The 21,423-nt window shown below is 36.1% G+C and overlaps 1 protein-coding gene across 2 annotated transcripts; it reads left to right on the forward strand.

The window, feature by feature from the left end:
• Positions 1-596: 596 nt before the first annotated feature.
• LOC104884103 (protein phosphatase 2C 70) lies at positions 597-20,712 on the forward strand. 2 transcript variants are annotated; one of them, XM_010668695.3, is made up of 13 exons: positions 607-908; positions 5,949-6,138; positions 6,885-7,076; positions 7,183-7,358; positions 7,469-7,627; positions 9,544-9,687; positions 9,761-9,822; positions 12,626-12,761; positions 18,084-18,178; positions 18,738-18,853; positions 19,057-19,186; positions 19,555-19,609; positions 19,718-20,712. In XM_010668695.3, exons 1-13 carry the CDS (start codon positions 672-674, stop codon positions 19,874-19,876), a joined length of 1,851 nt encoding a protein of 616 aa, XP_010666997.2. In that variant the 5' UTR covers positions 607-671; the 3' UTR covers positions 19,877-20,712. The 2 variants fall into 2 exon arrangements, with proteins under 2 accessions (XP_048493489.1, XP_010666997.2); XM_048637532.2 differs by lacking the exon at positions 19,057-19,186 and having other exon boundaries at positions 597-908.
• The last annotated feature ends 711 nt before the right edge of the window (positions 20,713-21,423 follow it).

Genomic DNA, 21,423 nt, shown 5'->3' on the forward strand with positions numbered 1-21,423 from the left:
ATTTGACTAATCAGATTGAAAATCTCAACCCAAAATCACTATTTTCAGGTTGGGGTTGGTTATCAGGTTGAGTCAGCTTTTATCAAGCCAACCCGAGCCTCGTGCAGTACAGTCCATGCCTATACTGTTCTGTTAAAGGTGATCAAATACATGGGTCGGGCCGAATCAATTTACCCCACATGTCTTGTCGAGTGAAATTGCGAGAAAATTTTTATGCAGAAAACCTACTATTTTGGCCATATATAATCGAGTTTGTGTGTCAAAATCAATATGAAATTAAAAAAATATTTTGAGTTGTGCAAAATCCATTGAAAAAAATCAAAATCATGATGGGCCCGAGAAACTGGGCATTTTCGGGCTGGGTCATACGTGATCAACCATTTCCATAAACAAACAAAATTTCTTTAAAAAAAAAGAGAGAAAAATTATCGTTGAAGGAGGGTAATGCATGTGTCGTCTCGTCCGCAGCATCAGCGAAACCTGAAGCGATGATATCTCATTCTCTCTCCTGATGAATCAGAAGCTGGAGCAAGGACAGAAAATAAAACGTACACATGTATCATGTATGTACGGCCTACGGGAAGAAGACTCTAAGAAAGAGTGTGTGTATTATTCATGTGTGAGTTTTCACTTTTTAGTTTTTAGGTGTTGAAATTGAAAACATGATTTAAATGCGACTATTTCAAAGCAGCGCTCTTCTCGCAACCCCCCCTTCCCCTTCTCCTTCCCCCCCAACCCTCTCCTCTTTCTCTCTCCTCTCTAGAGAGAGAAACCCATATGCTATGGCGATATTCGACATTGTTACCATCATTATCATCATCATGCTTCTCCTCGTCCTCCTCCTCATCCTCCTCGCTTGTAAACCATGGCGATTCTTTTCTCGTTCTCATCAACGTCTATCTTTCAAGGTCAATTCCCTTTTCTCTCTCCTCCTAATTTACTTGTACTTTACAATTCATTGGATTGTTTTTTTTTTATTGCTCTTACTTATCGCGATTGTGTTTGACGATGATGATTGTTGTAAATTTTTCGGATTTCACTCTATCTTGAATGAAGTTGTTGCATTAGGTTAGGGTGATTTTGTTGAGCTGATTGAAAAGACGATGCCGATTTCGGATGATTAATGATTCTATATGTTTTTTTGGATGTCCAACATGTATGTTGATGTTTTTAGTGTTTTATTGATTGCTAGAACGGCGAAATCGTGTATTAATTTCGAGGGGACGGGATAGCCGTCTTCGGGTTTGCGGTAGTTTGGTTTGGCATTTGCTAGATTTGGGGTGCGAACTTTCAATGCGGTTTAATGGATATAACAGTGTCACAAAGAGAATTGAGGTAGCTGATAAGATGAATTAACATTTTGTAAGAGAAGTGCTTATGCGGTTTTTATGAGGGAACTTTGCTTCTTCTTGTTGTTTGAAATTATGATGTAACTGTGCCACCTTCAGACGAGTGGTTGGATTGGCGTTTGCACCCGCCTGTCCTCTTCTTTGACAAGTCCTTTAGAGCACCATTATTCATGATCTTAAACAAAGATCATCTTGTTATCTTTCTAACTTTCTTTCTCTAAAAAATAACATCCACAATCTTTTCTCACCTATTCTCTTAACCATGAACAACAAAAAAAATCATCCCAACTACTTTCTCCCCTCTTTCTCTTACTTTTTGACCCCACCTAACTACTTTTGTTTATCTTACTCTTTACTTTTTATTTTTTTAGAGTCTAAAAATAGAAGATATTTCATATAAAATAAGCAAAACTAGAGAAATCATTAATAGCTAAAAAAAATTATCCAAAATATAACAAAACAGGTCTCTATTTATCGAGCTCGAAAAAATAGAGTCATTGGTATTTTTTAAATTTTTTTTTCATTTTGTATTTTTCAAAATTAAAAATGTTGGAAATTCTACAACAATTAGTATATTCTAAAACCCAGTCAAAAAGTGACACTTGACATCACTCATCCCACAATCTTATTCATGATTTCACTCACCCATACAAAATTTTCATCCCAATCAAACTATTATTTTATTTTCATTCATTGTTGAGGGTTTTTTTTTAAGATTACATGCTTGATCTTATTTCTTGATCATTGATAATGGTGCTTTTAATGTTCTGTTGCACTTGTCCTTTGTGTGCAATTTCATTTCCATGGCATGAATAGATGCATCGTTTGTGACAGTCTTCGGATGTTCATGTGAAACTCAAGTTTGAGCTTTGTCACCGGAACTTTTAGATGTGTAGTTATTTGGTGGGCATTGTTTGCTTGATGGATAAGTTGGATTTGGAGTTTGGCCTCTAGCTTATCATGCACATGTAGAGACTTGCTGCATCATTTCTCTCCACATGTTTCTTGATTATTGAGTTTGTTATGTTCGATTGGGACGTGATTGGGTGCTAAAACTTGAAAGGTAAGTATTAGTTTAAACTAGATTTATCAGGTAATAAATTGCACCTATATGGTAATGAAATGGTTTTCTTAGGGCTATACGCATGTTTGATTTAGTTCTCATATAACCTACCTTATTTAGGCAATCACTAATGGGATATGATTGACCTGCACATTATTGCTATCTCTTTTTTGTGTGTAATAATTTGCTGAAAGGTGTAATGCACTACTTCTCTTTGTCATATTCGATGGGATCTGTGTTTTGGCCTGTTTAACCTGGGATCCTTGAATGCTCTGGTGGGCTTTGGCAAGTTGCTACATTTCTTGTCCGTATTAACCTGGGATGTCCAATATGCCTTTATTGCATATTGATGGCTCCTCCTTTGCTTTGTTTAGAGTGGTAAAGTGTTTGGATGTCCGATGCACTATGTTTACTGCATGTTGCAGGCCCCTCCTTTGCCTTTTATCGAGTTATTCGTTTCCCGGGGTAATTGATCCATATTGCTCGATCGGGGACAAACGGATGTACATATTATGCTGAATATTGAAGGCTCCTCCTTTGCTTTGTACCGAGTGGTATCTTGTTTGGATGTCCAATGCGCTTTTAGTATTGAATTTGGAGGCCCCCCCTGCTTTTGATTGAGTGGCAAATTAATTTTTGAGAAATGATATTCTATTGAGGTCCATACTCCATATTGATCTATTTAGGAATATTTTGGTGTACTTATTACATGCCTTGCTTCCTTAAAGAAAATTCTAGACAGATTGCAACCTGAAACATAACCAAGCAAAGCCATTAGAAATCAATGGTATCATTCTTTTAGACTTCACGGAGTAGGCTTCTTTTGAAAATAAAGTTGAAATCTTTTTTTTCCTTCTTTGTTCTTTTCTTTTGATGAAGATGATCACTAGGAAGGTTCTTGTGCGGCACAGACAAGACAAGCAAGGGAAAGTACTTTCTTCCCATGATTTGCGAATTTATTATGAACATATTTGTATTCTTTTTTCATAGTGATCAACATGGGGAAATTGGAACCTGAAACATGACTGCTAAGTGGCCCTATGTTTTTCAAGAAACTAAATATAGGATATGTTGTATATATTTGATACTACTAAAGATGTGTAATATCTAAAATTTTATATGTAGTCATAGTCAATACGAATCTTTAGGTTATATGTAAAGTAGTCGAGAATTGAGATTACTAATCCTATACTCCCTCAATTCCTTTAAGCTGATTATAGTTACTATCTGCACGTATATTAGGGCAAGAGGTGAGAGATAGTGTTGTGTGAGATAAAGTAAGTAAAAGTGGAGGAGAGAGGTAGTGTTGGGCTATGTATCACGGGTTCCTCACTTGAGACTTATTCTCCTTATAGCGTGCCTTACCTGTTGTTTTAGAATTTCCAGATTTGCTGCTTTTTGTCCCCGTCTTTGTATCCCTTTTTGACCTCGTTCTTGACTCGGTGCAAACTAGGTGTTGTGCGGGTAAAGTAAGGAAAAGTAGATATGAGAAGGTGAGATAGAGTGAGATAGTTTGGATAGTTAGAGTAGAGTAGTAATACAATCTTGCCAAAATTGGCCAAGAGAGAACGTGTATTCATCTTAAACAAACGAACTAAAGTGGAAAGTGTAACCAATTTATAAGAAAGAATGAAGTTAAATCATTTATGATGATTCTGTTAATATGAGTTAGTCGTTGTATTATTGAATGACTACTTACATTTATATTGAAAAACTATTAAAATTATAGTAAAATTTTCACTAATTTTATATTAAATCATAAGTCGTGTATGGCACAGATCACAAGTTTGATCACTAGTGGCGGGGGCTACACGCCTAGTAGCACTAATATAAAGATCTTGTCTAGGCCATTCAAAAGCGTTTTTGAATTTTGGGTACTATTGCAATCACAATTGAGGTTGTTAAATACTACCTCCATTTCATAGTAAGTGAAACACTTCTCTTATTTGCAATAGTCACAATAAGTGCAACCATGCTCTGAATGATAAATAAAGTTCACTCTTATTACAAATATGTCACCAAAAAGCAAGAGGGGACCACAACTGTTTTGTTTCATCACTCTACTTTATTGTGGTGCCAACATTCCTTGGTAACTCCTCACTTTCTCTATGTTTCACTTATTGTGAAATGGAGGAAGTAAATGACAAGTAACAAGCAACTTTATAAATTTTTTTACTATCTTTTGTTATTAAGTGGAAAAAGTAGATTGGCGGAAACTTAACCCATCTAAGATCTTGGGTAGACTAGGCTAATTATTTGATTAAATGAAGAAGGATTGACAAAACACGTCATTCTTTCTTTTATTGGAAGTTATGTGGCATCATTTTTTTTCTGTTTCTCCTTAGAGTATATGAAGCTCTTTTACTCCCACACTTCAACTTGTACTGCAAGTTATCTGTAGTTCATCTCAAAATATATGTATACGATCTGTTCATAATGCAAATAAGTTTTATCTTGCACTGACATGCTCACTATTTGCATTTAACTGAAATTGTGTTAATAAGCTTGTAGGGGTAAGTTAGGAGTATCAATGCAAATTTCTAATACAGCAGTGCATTTATGACAAAATTTGGCTATGTTCTTAATCTTAATGATTTTCTAGCCCTTTTAGATATATTGGCATAGAGGCATTTTAACTTTTATAGTGATTGTTCCTCCTTTGATATTTTATGATGATTGTTCTTTTCTTGTTGATGATGAATCCTCTGATTCTCCGTATTTCGAAAAAATGTTACCCGATCGAGATCAGATGATGCAAGGATCGGATTTGAGAAACTTTCTGGCAATTCGCGCTGCTTATGATTCTCTTTGAACAAATAATCAGGCTGATTAAATGGATGTCAAAGGACCAGTATCAAGACACCATTTTAATTATCATTTATATGTCAATAACTGATATATGAAGGCCATGCCTTGTCAGTATACTTAATTTGTACTCGACACCATTGTTCATTGGTTTTCTTAATGTAGATCAAGCTCAATGGTAAGGCTGCTGCTTCGACACCTGAAAAAGCTTTGCTAGTTTTCTACCTTGAAAAGAAAAGGAAGGGGGGGGGGAATAAGTACTGAGTTTTGGGGTTATTGTACTAGATTGTGCTACTATGATTACCTTAAAAGTAGCACCGTAGTTTTTTTAGCTCCCGATTAGTTTTACTTAATCACTTCTATGATTTAGCTATTTGGGCTGATTTATGGGTGGCCTTCCTTGACTAAACATTGCGATTACAGGTTTCTCATGTCTCTGAGTAAAAGAGACATCACAAGTATCGTGATTGATATTTTAAAACTTGAACAACTTAGAGATTATTCTTCCCAACTCTGGGATCATAAATAAGGGATATAGCTTTAGTTTTAAATAGTTAAGCTCTTCATGAAATCTTTGTCTTTTAATTTAGCTTCGGATCTCCATAATTGCTGTGCTGCCAGTAAATGAGCTATGTAGTTGGTGCTTATAAGTTGTAACCAACGGTATGTCATTTTAGTCCTGCTGCTGTCTGCTGATTGTCATTTTTGTTGATTTTATATATTAAGGATAGGTTGATGACTTAGAGAGGCCTTTGGTGCAAGAAGATTCCGATCAGCTCCCAAGCCAAATAATTGAATCGGTGAAAAATAACCCTTCAGAGGGTTCTTATTTGCAAACTGAAGGGCATTTCGGTTCACCTGGAGCACAAAGCCTTACTTACAAACAGAGGCTGCCCCCTCCTGCACCTCACTTGACACAAGGCATGTTAATTTTCCTAGCTATCCCGGTCTATTATCCTTGTATTAGGAATTATGCTATTGATTGCTCTCGATCTTCAAGTTGTTATTTTAATATGTCCCCGATAAAGTATTATATTGCTGGCGAGTAAATGTATGTGATAATAAGTAAATTTCCATAAATTTGCTCTTGAATTTGAAGTACACTAACCTTTTGTTGGAGCTCTTCGTCAAGTTAGTGCATTGAGTAAAAGTAACATCTGTGGTGCAAGTCTACCACTCTAGATGGAAAATTCTAAAACTTGGAAGATATAATAATGGGACATTTTTGTTATTAACTCCCTACCTATGTTGAATGATAGCTATTTTAATAGAGTTTCATATGTTTTGTATCAGTTTATTTTTTCTCTTCATTTATCATTTCTGTTTGTCTTTCAAGTGAGACGAACTTTTGTATCAGTTTTTTTTCTTCTCCTTATTTATCATGTTGGTTTGTCCATTTAGGGAGGCTTTGATGCTAGAAATAGTACTCATGTAAACTTGATGAGTATTTTGGGGTCAGAAATAGTACTAATTTAAACTTGATGGTAGTTTGGGATCACAAAGTATTATACATATCATAAAGTGATCTAGTTAGGTGGTTAGCATGTAGCTTGCATTCCTTATGTTGTCATAGAGATTTTTGCATTTGTCCGCAAATTTGTATGCTTCTTATCTAATTTCATATCACACTTTAGTGGAGCTAATACTTTCGCCTTCCCATTTTCTAGGTGCTAGCTTAGTTTTAGACATAGGTGATCAGGCAGAAGACCTTTTGGTTGGTCAAACACTGAGGCGTCCCTTGACAAACCGTTACATTCAAGAGCAGAAAAGCACTATAAAGGAAGGCCCATATCGTGACCTAAGGCTTAGGCCAGATGATGTCAAATCTCCGAGTATTTCCACTGGCATTCTACATCAAGGTACTTAGTTCATTGTTCCAACTATACATGTGCAGAACAACTAGTAAGCATTTAATTTCATTTAAGCTGTAAAGCATGTCATTTTGTGTTCTTGTTAGAGGTGCAGGAAGCTGCCTCTCCCTTGAAGTTATTACTGGTCCTGCACGCGGGGTTAGGTGTTCGGTGTTGCCTACAGATGCTTCTAAGCTTCCTCTGACTCTTGGAAGGGTCCCACCAAGTAACTTTTTGCTGAAAGATTCAGAGATTTCTGGAAGGCATGCTATGATAAACTGGAATTCTAATGTAATTCTTTATAGTCTTTAGTTTTATAAGTTTTGACATTACTTTCGCTCTATTTCGTTGCTTGCTTTAGTTTTCTCAGGGGTTACTTCTTGCTTGTTTGTTCGTTTCAGACATTGAAATGGGAGCTAGTGGACATGGGTAGTCTCAATGGAACTCTACTAAATTCAAAGGCTGTACATCATCCTGATTCTGGAAGCAGAACTTGGGGTGAGCCAAAGGAGCTTGTTAGCGGTGATGTAATAACTCTTGGAACCACTTCGCAGATAAGTGTAAGTTCTATAGTTGTGATAAGTAGAAACACCAAAAAAGTGTGAATATTAAAATTATATTATCTTTGTGGCCTTTTATTGGCTCGCTGTTTAAATTTCTTTTATGTGAAATTGCGAATGCATCTTATACTTACCTAAGATAAAAGGTGAAGGGTTGTGGATAAAAGAAAACCAAACATTTATAATAATTTGGTTTTGCATGTAACAAAGTTTTGTTCTATATAGATAGAGTGGAATATACAGTTTAGATAACCTGACAGTATGTTGGAATGAGAGTGACGATTGATTGACAGATAAGTTCTATTGTTCTTTCATTCGAAATTTTCCAATATGGCATATACATCCAATAATCGTGCGACTTTATTAATAAGGTACTCCGGAGATAGATTTCTGCACTACAATGTCCAACAGGAATAAGAGTTAAGTGTGTCATCCTCTTAGTGTTGTAAACATTGCCATTTTATGGAATTGTCTCTTGAGCTTCATTTGTTATAGGTATTTTGTGGAATCAAGTCCTGAATGACTAATGTCTTGGCTACCTTTTAAAGCTATTTACTTATTTCAGAAAAGGATTATAGAGTTTAATACCATATACAGAATCAGTGGGATTTTGTTACTTTCTGTTGAATATCCTCCAGCCTCCTTTCATCCACAGGAAATTGGAAATAATTGAAAAGGCAATCGAAAGTACTTATCAGTCAGACTTCTTGTTGCTTGTGGTATATGCGTGCAATCTATTGAAGCATCTTGACAAGAGCAAAAGAACAGCAACATCAAAAGAGGCATTTTTCCACTTAATTGGACAGGCGACCTAGTTGCTTCTCGCAAATCTGCTTGAGAACTATAACTCTGTAATAGGCTTGTTAAGTTTCATAAGCCTCTGTTTGATTGGACATAAAACATCTTAAGTGGAATGTGATATTTTGTGTGAAATAGAAGGGAAAATATAATTCTACATTAGCTTTTTCTTGGTTCCTTACAGGGAAAGTTAGATAGAAAGGAAAAATGAAAATAGACGAAAGACAATGGTTGGCATGAGAGAAAGGAAAGTAAGAAACTAAGAATTATGCTGGATAATGTGGCATTCCTTCCGTTAAAATGTAATGATTTTCATCCTTGGGAGATATATTTCCCATACTTGGGATTACTAGTTTTCATTATTTACAAACAGAACTCAGGAAAGTAGAAAACCCCTTTTTCCGGAAATATTTCCTTTCAACCAAATGCTCTCTAGATCTCTGTTGAACACTTAATATGCCCTTGTGAGTATCTCTTTTATCATGTCTGTCTTTCTTACCCTTCCAATTGCACTTGGAAATCATGTTACTTAGACACTTCATGTTCTCTTGCCCATATCAAACACTCACACCCTGCCTAAGGTATGAAATTCTTATCCGATGCTTCAATTGGTTGCCCTAGCACATCAAATATAGTGAACCATATATCCATAGAGATAAAATGTATGATAAAATTTAAAGAGAAGAGAAAAGTATGTCATATAAGCTCATAAACGGGCATTAGCTTTATAACATGATAAGAGAAAAGTATGTCAAATGCCATGCCCTGCATCCATGTCCAATTTCTGGACAGTATCTTGTCCAAAATTTTGGTCCTTGATGTGTCTGACTCATGATATATACATGTACCCGGCACTTATACCTGTGTTTTAGTAGCATAGTTTGGAGACGCCAGGCTTCCACCATCGTGCTTTGTAATTGTATTCAGTAGCTTGATCTGAAGTCCTGCAAGCATTGGCCTTTTAGTTTTGCTGATAATAACTGGCATTAGATCTCTTTCCCTATTTGCTGATAGGCTGCTGACTTTTGAAGTAGATTGAAAGAATGAAATCTATTTTTGAATGGGAATTACATGCCAGTGGTCCTTCTTAAAGTCTGACATTTTATACCTCATGCCAGGTGCAAGTTACATCTCTGAGTGAATCAGAGGTCCCATTTGGTATAGGGATGGCATCAGATCCTATGTCTACGCGCCGTGGAGGAAAAAGACTTCCCATGGAAGATGTCTGTTATTACCGATGTCCGCTTCCTGGGGCAGATCAGGTGCACATATACTGTCTGTCATTCCCATTTTTACTTAGTATGCAGTTGATGTAATCTGATGTGTTTTGTACAGTTTGGACTTTTCGGTATATGCGATGGACATGGTGGAGCTGTTGCAGCTCAGTCTGTGAGCAAGTTAGTACTTTTGGCTTTCTTTTAACTTTTTGTTTTATATTATGTGGGAGCTGAATGTAAACGCGTACTAAGATTAAATTAAAATTTTCACATTTGAGATCCATACTAAATTACTAATTATGGTCAAATTGTGAAGTTATTCTTAAGTCCTGCTCATGCAGTCATCCTACTCATGCAGTCACAAATTTAAGTTAATATGCGATACAGCGCTAGTATTCGGCCTTAGAGTGTGTTTGTCAATGCTAATTGCAACTATTAAGTTCGCTGAACTTCTAGGGCGCTTTTACAAAATTGGCTGAGGGCTAAAATTGCCTGAAGACAAAGTTAAATAGATGGGAAAGAGTTGATTGATTTTCAGCAGCTACTTTTGTCATTGGAAAGGGATGAAAAGAGCTGAAGTTGATCTTTTAGCTAAGATGATAAGCTGGTTGAGTTACTTCCTAAGCAGAATTGAAATTGATGCTCTTAACATAAATTCTTAGTTGAGGAAGATTGAGCTAGGTAAGTCCGTAAGTGTTTTGCAAGCATGATCAAGATCTATCAATTTCTAGTTATTTCACCCTGTCTTCCAAGTAGCTGAGTATCTCAGGTAGTGAAATAATTTCACAAAATCAGTGTACTTATCAGCACTTAGGCACCTTTTAATTAATTTCGCAGTATGTAGCTAGTTTTGCCAAACACACTTAATTGTGAACTTGGTTTCAGCTAATTATTCAATTGCAGTCAATTATTCATTCAGCTAGCTTGCCAAATTTGCCACACACACACTTAATTATGAGCTTGATTTTAGCTAACTATTCGATTTCTGCCAAATTTTCCATTCAGCTAGTGCCAAACACACGCTTAATTTTTACAAATTTAGCATGTGGTTTTTAGCAGTGTGTGAGGTGGCAGCACCACAGGTCTGCAGCAGTGCTATCCTCTCTTATGTTTATGCTATGTTTGATTTATCCCACCTCATGAAACTACCACTTAGATGTGCTATATTTTTGGCTCCATTCTGAACTGTGATATTCCACTTCATGAAGCTACCATGATTCCCTTTAAAAAATTTGCAGCATCGCCATTGAGCTTCAGATGAACTCTTAAATTCTCTTTATAATGATGTGATAAGTTGTCAGTTCGTCATTCATCCTTGTAAACTCATGAATTCAAGATATAACTGTTTTCATTGTGTAATAAACTGTTTACTGCGGATATATTCTTTTGTGATAAGTTAGTTCAGATTTTACTTCCAGAACAAATTCTCTATCCACTTTTTTCGTTTTTCGTATTATCTTCATATTAGCATCTTCTCTTTCCCTCTTTTTTGTCATTTGTCTTTCAAAACTTCTTTATTTATATAGTAAGCTTTGATGTACCTTACTGGCTTTTTTTGTTTTATTTAGGTCAAGCTTTTATTACTTTAAATGCGATCAATACTTGAGATGTTGGAAACTGTCGTCACTTGCCTAAAGTGGTGCTACTTGATAATTTTTTGACATTTTGAATTTCTAATTGGAAAAATTATTTTAAATAAGCCAACCTTTGCATGGTCTTCCCTTTTTAAGTTAAACTTTTGATTATTCCTAGTCAAGTCAACATTGTAGCACTATTAACTTTAATTAAGCTGCATGACCGGTAACCGGATAAACTGGTAAATAAAAAAGTTTGACTTCAAAAAAAACCCATTGACCCACCTATCAACCCACCCAAAACTGAAACAAACCCATTGACACCCCATCCCCACCCTCTTCCCCCACCACTGCAAACACCACCCTCCCCGATTTTGATTCCCCATCCCTGTGAACACCCCTCCCCCACTCTCTTCCCCACCCCCTCCATGATTCTAATTTCCCAATCCTCTTCTCCCTCCCCGGCCCCTATCTCGCTGCTACTCTTCTTCCCCCTCTCCCTAAAATCAGTCCTACCCAATCTCTTAAATCACAAGATAACATATTCTCATCACCTCATTGATGGAATAATTCGGTCTTGTAACTCAGTCATTGAAGAAATTGAGAGAAATTAGTGGGTTTTCTTGGATTTTGTGCAGAATTTAAAGGAAATTTATTGGGGTGACGACGGAAAATTGAGGCGAGGAAGAAGATAGACCGTGGTGTTTGATGGTGGAGGCTTCACGGAGGAGAGAGCACTGACAGAGTGGTGGTGTGGTGCTTTCACGGAGGAGAGAGAAGTAAAGCAAAAGGAAGAACAAAATAGTGTGGGTGAGGTTGTGGTTGTGGTGGTGTGGATTAGTGTCGGGTTCAAAGAGGGGTGGTGATTTGGTATTAGCAGCGGTGAAGAGGGGGAGAAGGAGAAAAAAGGGGTGCTGGTGTTTGGAGGTGAAGGGGAAAGGGGAGGACAGAGAAAGATGAGAGAAGCAAAGTGAGTGTTTGGACAGAGAAAGAAGGGGAGGTGAAGGTGCTGGTGTTGGGAGATGAAGGTGCTAGTGTTTGGAGGTGAAGGGGAGGACAGAGAAAAATGAGAGGAGGAGGGAGGAGAGAGAGTAAAAATGAATAAGCAAGCCTGTCATATTGCAACACGTGGCATTTAACCTATTAAAACAGGTCACAAATACAAGATTTTCGGATAAAACTCAAAACAAGACAATGGCCCTACAAGCTTAACCTAATCAGGAATAATCCATAGTTTGACTTATTTTGGGAAGATCACGTAAAGGTTGGCTTATTTAAAACAATTTTTCCTTTCTAATTTTGTGCTAGCGTGTCTTTAAGTGACAGATATGCTTCATATGATGCTCTTTCTTGTTTTTTCTTTCAGATTTAAAATAAATAATTAACTGATGTTTACTATTTGTTTTCAGAATTCTTCCAGAGATAGTGGCAACTATTTTGTTAGATCCTCTAAGAAGGGAAAAGGTTCTATCTCGACAAGATGCTTCGGATGTCCTAAGCGAAGCATTTTCTCAGACAGAAGCATGTTTGAATCACTATTATGAGGTTTTAATCTGGACCATGTCTTTAATATGGATGTGAGGCCTTTTCTTGCATCATTTTTGATTGTTGACATGTGCACTGGCGTAATTCTTATGCGGTCATATTGAATGTGACTACGGAAATGTAACGGTTCATGATGAATATGGAGTCTGGACCCACATTTTTCCATTTTAGATCATTATGAAACACTAGATATTCCGTGGCTGTATTTAATATAACCACCTGAGAATATTTAAAGCATGAGAACATCATAGCTATCTTGCTTGTTCATTTTGACATACTTGTGGACTTCTATAGTTGGAGATTTTTATGTTTTTAACTTTTTATAAGAAAAAATCTAAAGAAACATTGAGCAGAAGGATTCGGTAGAAACAAGAAACTGCAATTGCCAACTTGCGAAAGTTCCTTATTATAATTTTATGTTGACAGAAGGATAGGAGTTAGCTCAAGTGGGTAGAGCGCTCCCTCTTGGCCCTTGAGGTCAGGGGTTCGATCCTTACCCCCAGCATTATGCTGTGGTATTTCCTTATCATGCTATGCATGCCTTACCAGCCAATGTGCTGGTGTTTCCTACAGGCTAGTAGCCTTGTAAGGGTTAGTCCTTGGGTTGACTTAATTTCCTAATAAAAAAAAAAATATTTATGTTGACATAACCACTGTATATATCATATTACCAATGTTATCTAGGGTGTAATTTGGATGGACTAGAGAATTTGCCAAGCCCAAGTCCAGTTCAAATTTTTTTGGACTTGAGAAATTGAGTCCAAGTCCAATCCAAAAAGTTCTTAAGTCCAATCTAGTCTAGTCCAATTTTTTTTTTTTCCTTTAAATCCAGATGTAGTCCAATCTTGTCCAAATTTTCAAATTGTTATTTTTAATTTCGTTTTAGCCCATTTAAACCTTTTTTTATCTGGAAAAAGTAATTTCAATCTGGCACAACTAATCATTTTAAAAGCAGGTAATGGTCGTTGACAAATTCAACCCGTTCATATACCTTTATTAATATAGAGTAGATATCCAAATATACTACAAATAAAAGTTTGGACTCAAAATTGGAATCAGACTGCAAAAGGTTGAGTCCAAGTCCAGTTTGAAATATTTTTGGACTCATAATGTAAGTCCAAATCCAGCCCAGGAAAATTTTACCTGACTGGCTTGCCCAACACTCAATTAGAACCTGCCTGAAACTTTTAGGGTATTCGACCCACTTTTTTTTGCCCCGAAACCTTAAATGACAAGGAAAAGTAACTAAACATTGTTTTGACGAAAAGCGTTGGAAAATCGTCGTGTACTGAGCCTGAATATGCCTGACGCACCAATTTCACAAGCCTATTTGTAATGCCTAAAACCACCCTTATATTGTTATGTGCAGGTTCTAAGCTCAGCATTTGGAATCAAAGTTCACCAGAATCATGACCTGATTTTAACTTGAAATACCTGTAGCACCCTTCTGATAGACTTGTGAACTGGAAAGTATGACCTATGTATGGAAAATAATGACCAAAAAGTATTCTAGTTATGTGAATTGGGAAGTCATCTTTTAATCAAAACAATAGGTCGAGGCTTGTCTGACATGGCAATATAGATATAATATATAAGTTGGTTTTGTGCGTGCACATGCACACAAGGTGATCCACACAAACTGCGAATTTTTTTTTCTGTTTCACTGGAGCAGAGTAGCAGACATGCAATAACCTAAAGCTGAAAGTTTAGCTGCTCGTTCCTCTGTGCTGCTCTTAAGATATGCTGAAGGAAAAAAATGGACTTATTCTCATCATCTGCTTGTATAGTGCTTCTTATTTGCTGTAAAGTTTTTAGCTGGCCCACATTTGCATCATATCCTCATGGTCTACTTTATTGACTACTCTCTCTACCCTAATTAACCACCGCTCACTTTTTGTTGGAAACCTCCCCCTGCCCCCAACATCTTCCTTTATTGTAAACATCTACTGCTCCATAAAAAAACAATTTTTTTTTTTTGGCAATTCAAAATTATTATTGGCTACTAAAAGAATAGGATTACACACCAAAACTCATCTCAAACAAAAGAGAGAGCAGGAAGCCAACCAACCAAGCTCCTAGAAAAGCAACAAAAGTCTATCCCTAGCTTCACATCTAGCAGAGACTTTAAAAATAATACCTTCATTACATGATTAATAGCCATACAAGACCCTCTAAACATCTTGTTGTTGCGTTGCATCCAGACCGCATAAACTGTCTCTGTAAACAACATAACATATAACCTAGGCCTTGACCCTGGTGATTAATATCCATCAACTGAAGAATAGGATGCCAGATACCAACAGCATAATCACACTCAAAAAAGAGATGATTCACTGATTCTTGATCTTTATCACAAAGACAACACATTCTGTTGCACTGAATGTTCCATTGGCTTAACCTTTCTGTAGTGTAGAGTCTGTTTTGGACTGCAAGCCACAAAATGAATTTACTTTTGGGAGATCTTCTCCAATCAACAGAATCTCCAATACCAAGGAGCATGGTGTAGACTTTTATACTAAAGTGATCATTGTGCACCACAGTATCCTTAGGAGCCAAGATGTGTTGTTATTTATAGCAACACTATTCACAGAGCCTCTCTTTATGTAGTAAGCATTAACCCACCTTACCCAGAGTTTGTCACTCTTGAAAGCCAAAGCCGATAGCAGCTTCAAGATGGCAGCCTTATTCGAAGCTTCACATCAACTAGATTCCTACCCCGTGCAGATTTTGGTTATGAAAATCATCCCAAGCTACAGGAGCTTTATGTGAGTCATTAGTAGACCCAGTCCATAGAAACTTTCTACAAATATTTTCGACAACTTTAATAACTTTCTTTGAGAGAGGGAAAATATGCATTGAGAAAAAGTCAATTTTTAAGAGTAAGTGGAACTCCTAATTACTTAAAAGGGAGGTTACCAACTGGTAACTGCCGAATATTTCAGCTTCATCAGGTCTAACCCCTTCTATGTAAATCAACTTTTTTCTATACTTGCTTCTAATCTAAAAGCTTGAGAAAAGGATTGAAAAACTGCCATAATTTTTGTAATAAAGCTCATGTCAGCCCTTGCAAATAACAACAAATCATCAGCAAACATGAGATGTGTAAGGTGAAGTCTCTTACATTTGGGATGGAAGTTAAAGTCATGGTTAAGCCTGCCCAGACACCTACTCAAGTACTCCATGCATGAGGGTAAAGAGAAAGGGAGAGAGAGGATCTCCCTGTCTCAACTCCTTTTTAGCTCTAAAAGCTTTGGTAGGGATACCATTGATCAAAATAGAGTAGGAAACACTCTGAACACATGCCAAAATCCATCTAATACATTGGTTTGGAAACCCCTGTTCATGTAGCATAGCCTCAAGAAATGACCATTCATCTGAGTTATAAGCCTTCCTGATGTCTACCTTGATTACACACCTTGGAGAGATGTGAGCTCTACCATAACCTCTAATTAATTCTGTTGCTAAGTTTATATTATCAGCAATGTGTCTCTCTGGAATAAAGCCAGATTGAGACTGATTAACCACCTCCCCCATAACCTTGTGCAATCTATGAGTGATGATTTTAGATATTATTTTGTAGAGGATAGTGCAACAAGCTATAGGACGATAATACTTAGCATATCTAGCTTCATCTTTCTTAGGCACCACAGTCACAACAGTAATGTTTATAGGCCCTTGCATGTAAGCCTTTTGAAAAAATTCTTGAACTGCATCATAAATGTGTTTCTTAATATGATGCCAACATTTCTTGAAGAAAATGGCATTAAAACCATCAATGGCTGGGCCTTAGAGTCATCAATTGACCATAGAGCATTGTCAATCCCTTGATCAATAATAGGCTGGCTCACCATATCCTTAGCTTCAGTACTCAAAGTGGGACCATCTCTCACAGAAGAGAGATCAATGTCTCACAAGTCCCCAGCAATTTTTCATAGAATCCAACCAATTCCTGCTGAATATTTGCTGTGTTGGTAAGTGGAGTATCATCTTCAGTATACATTAGAACCAATCTATTTCTTGGTTTCCTAATTTTAACAGTTGTGAAGAAAAGTTTTGAGTTGGAATCACCAGATGATAGCCAGTTGATCCTAGCTTTTTGACCTAGCTTTTTGTCTCAAAATATTCTCATCAACTTTTGACCAGAATCTCAACTTGGCATAACACTCTTCTCTTCTTGCTGCATACCTATCTCATCTTGCAATTGGGGCAAAGCTTGCAAAGCAGCTAGTTTCCTTCGAAATTCCTCCATTTTAAGATGAGCATGTTCATAATGCTTGGAATGTAAGCTTTTGAGGGCTATTTAAACCTTCTTAAGCTTCATCCAGACTTTGCTTCATCTTAAATCTATCATTCACTTCGCGGTCCCCATTGTATCTTCAAAAGACTCATGATCACAAAGGATATTGTTGAATTTAAAAAGCCTACCACCCTCATCAACACTAGGCTCCATATTTAACACCAAGGGGGAATGATCACAGATGGCATAAGGAAGATAATTAACTTTCACTTCTGTGTAATGGTCCATCCAAAGAGCATTAACAAAAGCTCTATCTATTCTACTGGCTATTCTGTCATCACCCAATCCTTTATTTGTCCAACAATAAAACAAACCCATGCTTGGAGCTTCAATGACATTTGAAGAAAGAATGAGATTTGCCATATCCTGAGTCTCATTTTGACTAACCACAACACCACTTATTCATCATCAGATTGAAAGATAGAATTAAAATCATCTATCATAAAAAAAAAACATTCAAAGTATGCATTTGAGAATAATTGTATAATTTATTCTCTTCGAAAGCAAAGCATAAATGGAAATGAGGAATATTTCACGGATCAAGGAAGTATTATGGTCTTTTCTTATTGTAGAAGTAGAAGAATAAGTTACTTGAAGAAAGAATCATCTAATTGCACTTTTGAGATAATGGTTCAGAAAAAAAAATGAAGAAATACACAGGATGCCATATAATAAAATTGTTAAATCATTTGAATAGGAGAACAAAATACAAATGTTGATCTATTGATTGGGGAAGTATCTGTTTATGCATTCTCAGTGTGAGAGTAAAATTGCTTCGAGTGTACTTGTAATGAGATTTATGCTTTACTATTGTGTGGTTTTTGACCTATTCAGATCTGATTTTTGTGCATCTTTTTTGCACAACTTTTAGATCTTGAGCTTGATATAATTTTGGTGATTGGAGACTTTTTTTTTTCCAGATGTTGCTTCAACACAAGTTGTTTCTTTTTTTTGTCTTTCTGATTTATGCATTTTGAGTTCAAACTTCAAAGTTTTTTAATTGCTCATAACTCTAATTCTTCCAGGGTTGTACTGCGACATTACTTTTGGTTTGGGGTGATGGTTATGACAGTTTCTTTGCTCAATGTGCCAATGTTGGAGACTCGGCTTGTGTAATGAAGTATGCACTTACGCAATTTCTATTTGATGCTTAACTTCATATCTGTAACTGCCCTCAAATCAGCTTCATTCAACTTCAGTCACATGGAGTATCTGCCCTTTCAAATTTAAAACATAAAACTGCTCTTCAATCAGCATTTTTAACTTTTGTCACATGAAGTTTATGAGAATGCAATTAATTCATAGTGCTCAGCTTTGATTATAACAATAAAATTCCCTAACAAGATTGCTCACAACCCTTTCTGAGTTAGTTCACAAGATTGATCACTTTACCTCTAGCATTTGATTTGCAGAATTGTAACTTGGCATTGAGAATTTGAGATATTAATATCATATGGTAAAAAAGTATATGCAAACTCTAAATTGTCGAGTGTAGATTCTTTCTTTTTTATTAATCAGCAGTTTTCCATAAAGATCATTTAGGATACTGGATGTGAAATGATGGTTATTGTGGTGCTGTTCTTTAAAGTTTGCTATCAATTACTAGTGGAATTTAATGTGCTATCTAGTTTATTATCATGTTTGCTAGAATATGACTATAATTCTTAATCCCTTTGCAGTGTCGTTGAGAAACAGATGAAAATGACTGAAGACCATAGGATAACAAGCTATTCTGAGAGGCAGCGTATCAATGGAAGAGGAGAGCCGTTGAAGGATGGGGACACACGCCTATGCGGTAAACAGAACATTATCTTGTCTCTGATTTATGTGTATTGATTATGATTGTTGAAAACATTATTTACAGACTTACAGTTGCCTTGGGCATCCATAGGAACTTACTACCTCACTGAAACTAAAAGCAAACATCTCTTCTTCCTGATAACCTTTCCAATTTTTATGAAATACTATCTTATTTGCCAATGGTAATATTGGATTCAGGTTTAAACCTTGGGAGAATGCTTGGTGACAAGTTTCTTAAGGAACAGGATGCTCGATTTAGTTCAGAGCCGTATATAAGTCAAGTTGTCCGTGTTGGTCAAGCAAATGAAGACTTTGCAGTATTGGCAAGGTAACATATCTGCCACACTTGACCAGGAGCCTGGCATCCTGCACAGCATGTGCTTTTAGTATCAAATATAAGTCAATAGTCCTAAATCCTAATCAACGCGTAGGAAATCTATTTAACTTGCTACATTATGTTTAGAGATGTGGTGGAACCATTTGCACATATTACATGGACATGCAAATGCCTATTACAATTTATCTCTCGAACTTCTTTTGATAATATGTTAACTAATGAGATCTGTTAGCTCTGTGGAGGATCATTTCCTTGAGATTTCTCTTTTTGAAATGTGTCTGCATCATTCATGTATTATATGGACCTGGAAATGCCTTTTAGATCTTTGAAATGTCTCACCATATTATTTTGTAACACAGTGATGGTTTGTGGGATGTCATCAGTGCAAAGAAGGCGAATCAGCTTGTTCTTCAGGTTAGCTAATTATTCCTGCTAACTTTCTTGTCTTTGTGACTATAGGAGGAAAGGATCATAATAAGCTTTATTTCATCACTGACCTTTGAAATTTTTGATTAAATGCAGGCAAAGGAAAGATATTCTACGGATAGGAAGTGTTCGGCACAGAAGATAGCTGATTATTTGTTAAATGAGGCTAAAAAATTACGTACAAAAGATAACACCTCCATAGTTTATGTAGATTTTGACACCGCTTTGAGGAACTTGTGTAAATATGATCCTTGATATGTAATATCTATAGGCTTTGGTCGATAATCATGTACTAATCTTCAGAAGAGGTTGTTTGGTAACTGGATGGTCATCATCTGTGATGAATGCTGCAGAATAAATCTTCAATCTCTGAACATTGGTGGAAGACGATGCATCAAATTGCTAAGATTTTGGAGTCGACCTATCCTTGCATGGTTTTAACACATACTGATGCAGGCTGGCAAGTCATCCTAGGAATGGTTAGTGATCAGCAATATCCACACTTCATTTCCATGATTAAATCCTTACCAGTTTCAAACGAAAATCACTTGGAAGCTGCTCTCTTCGTCAGAATTCTTGTGATGCTCGATGGATTTTTATTGTTGATATTTAGTATTGAGGAAGCTGTTTTGACTGCAAGGAGCCTGTCGTCAAACTGCATAACAGCTCTTTATGAATGGGTGGAACTTGTGAAGACAACTAGACGGTTTATGTTGGAAAGTTGTGTTCTGTTGATGCCCATGGGATGGGATTATTTTTCCCATTACCAATGAGGCATACTTGTCATTGTAGCTGTATTGTGCATAAATAAAAATTATAGCTGGATTAATTAATTCTTAGACCATGCTTGTATTAATAGTAAGGAATTGAGGGGGTAGTGTAGATCAGTGGAAGAAACTTGAGTTAAAATTTAGTGTGATGTTGGACTAGATGATATAGATACTACATGGAGGGAGAAATGGAAGGGGAAGTTATTACCCTCATGTTTGGTGAGTAATTATTATCCAATAAATTGGGGGTAACGATCCCCCCTATTTACGCAAGTAACACATTATCGCATCTACTATTATATCTTACTTTCATTTTCTTCATTTTTCAGCTTCTATTACCTTTATAATGCATTACCTTCGATCCAATTATGTCTTTAGTAGATTGTCCACAATTTGAATTGCAACTCATTTCCTAACCTTCTACAACTTTTAGACTTTTATTTGTCCCATTTTCTTTTCCTTTGTATTTTGTTTCACTAGTTATCTCTTCCTAAAATAGAGATTCTATTAGACGCTCTTTATGTACCTTTGAAAAAAAAAAATACAACTTTCAAATTGAGTCTTACAGCGTTGGTAAATCTGTCGTAGCATTAAATTTTTAGTATCAAACTTTGATATTTACACAGCAATTAGCAAAGCTTGCGTGAATTAAATAGTGTATCATATCTCACTTGGTTGTTTAACATTTTTAATTGTTATTTTAATTATTTAAATACTAATATTTTAAAGAGTATGCAAGTTGGTTAGTTACCTTTTAGATGGTTGTATTGGAACAATTTTCATTTTAAGTGCGTTTAAATATAGTATTTTCTTTTTTGGTAAAGGTTTTGGGATAATTTACCTCATATGTAAAAAAAATATGGACATTTGGGTTCAATTTGATCCTATCTCCTCATTTCTTAATACTTCTATTCGAGAAAAAGACATTAGTTAATTGTTGAAACTAAACAAGCAAAAGTACTATTATAAATGTTTTTATTTTTCTCATATGTAATACTGGTACTTTCGATTGTTTACAATGATCAATAAGCA

Source organism: Beta vulgaris, chromosome 3 (genome assembly GCF_026745355.1).
Source record: "Beta vulgaris subsp. vulgaris cultivar EL10 chromosome 3, EL10.2, whole genome shotgun sequence".
In the NCBI taxonomy this organism is placed as follows: domain Eukaryota; kingdom Viridiplantae; phylum Streptophyta; class Magnoliopsida; order Caryophyllales; family Amaranthaceae; genus Beta; species Beta vulgaris.

Excerpts from the sequence above, each read along its gene's own strand:
- LOC104884103 (XM_010668695.3), top strand. The coding sequence starts at position 672 with ATGCGACTATTTCAAAGCAGCGCTCTTCTCGCAACCCCCCCTTCCCCT. Across the intron at positions 909-5,948 it reads ATCAACGTCTATCTTTCAAG|GTTGATGACTTAGAGAGGCC; the intron begins GTCAATTCCCTT and ends TATTAAGGATAG. Across the intron at positions 6,139-6,884 it reads TGCACCTCACTTGACACAAG|GTGCTAGCTTAGTTTTAGAC; the intron begins GCATGTTAATTT and ends CCCATTTTCTAG.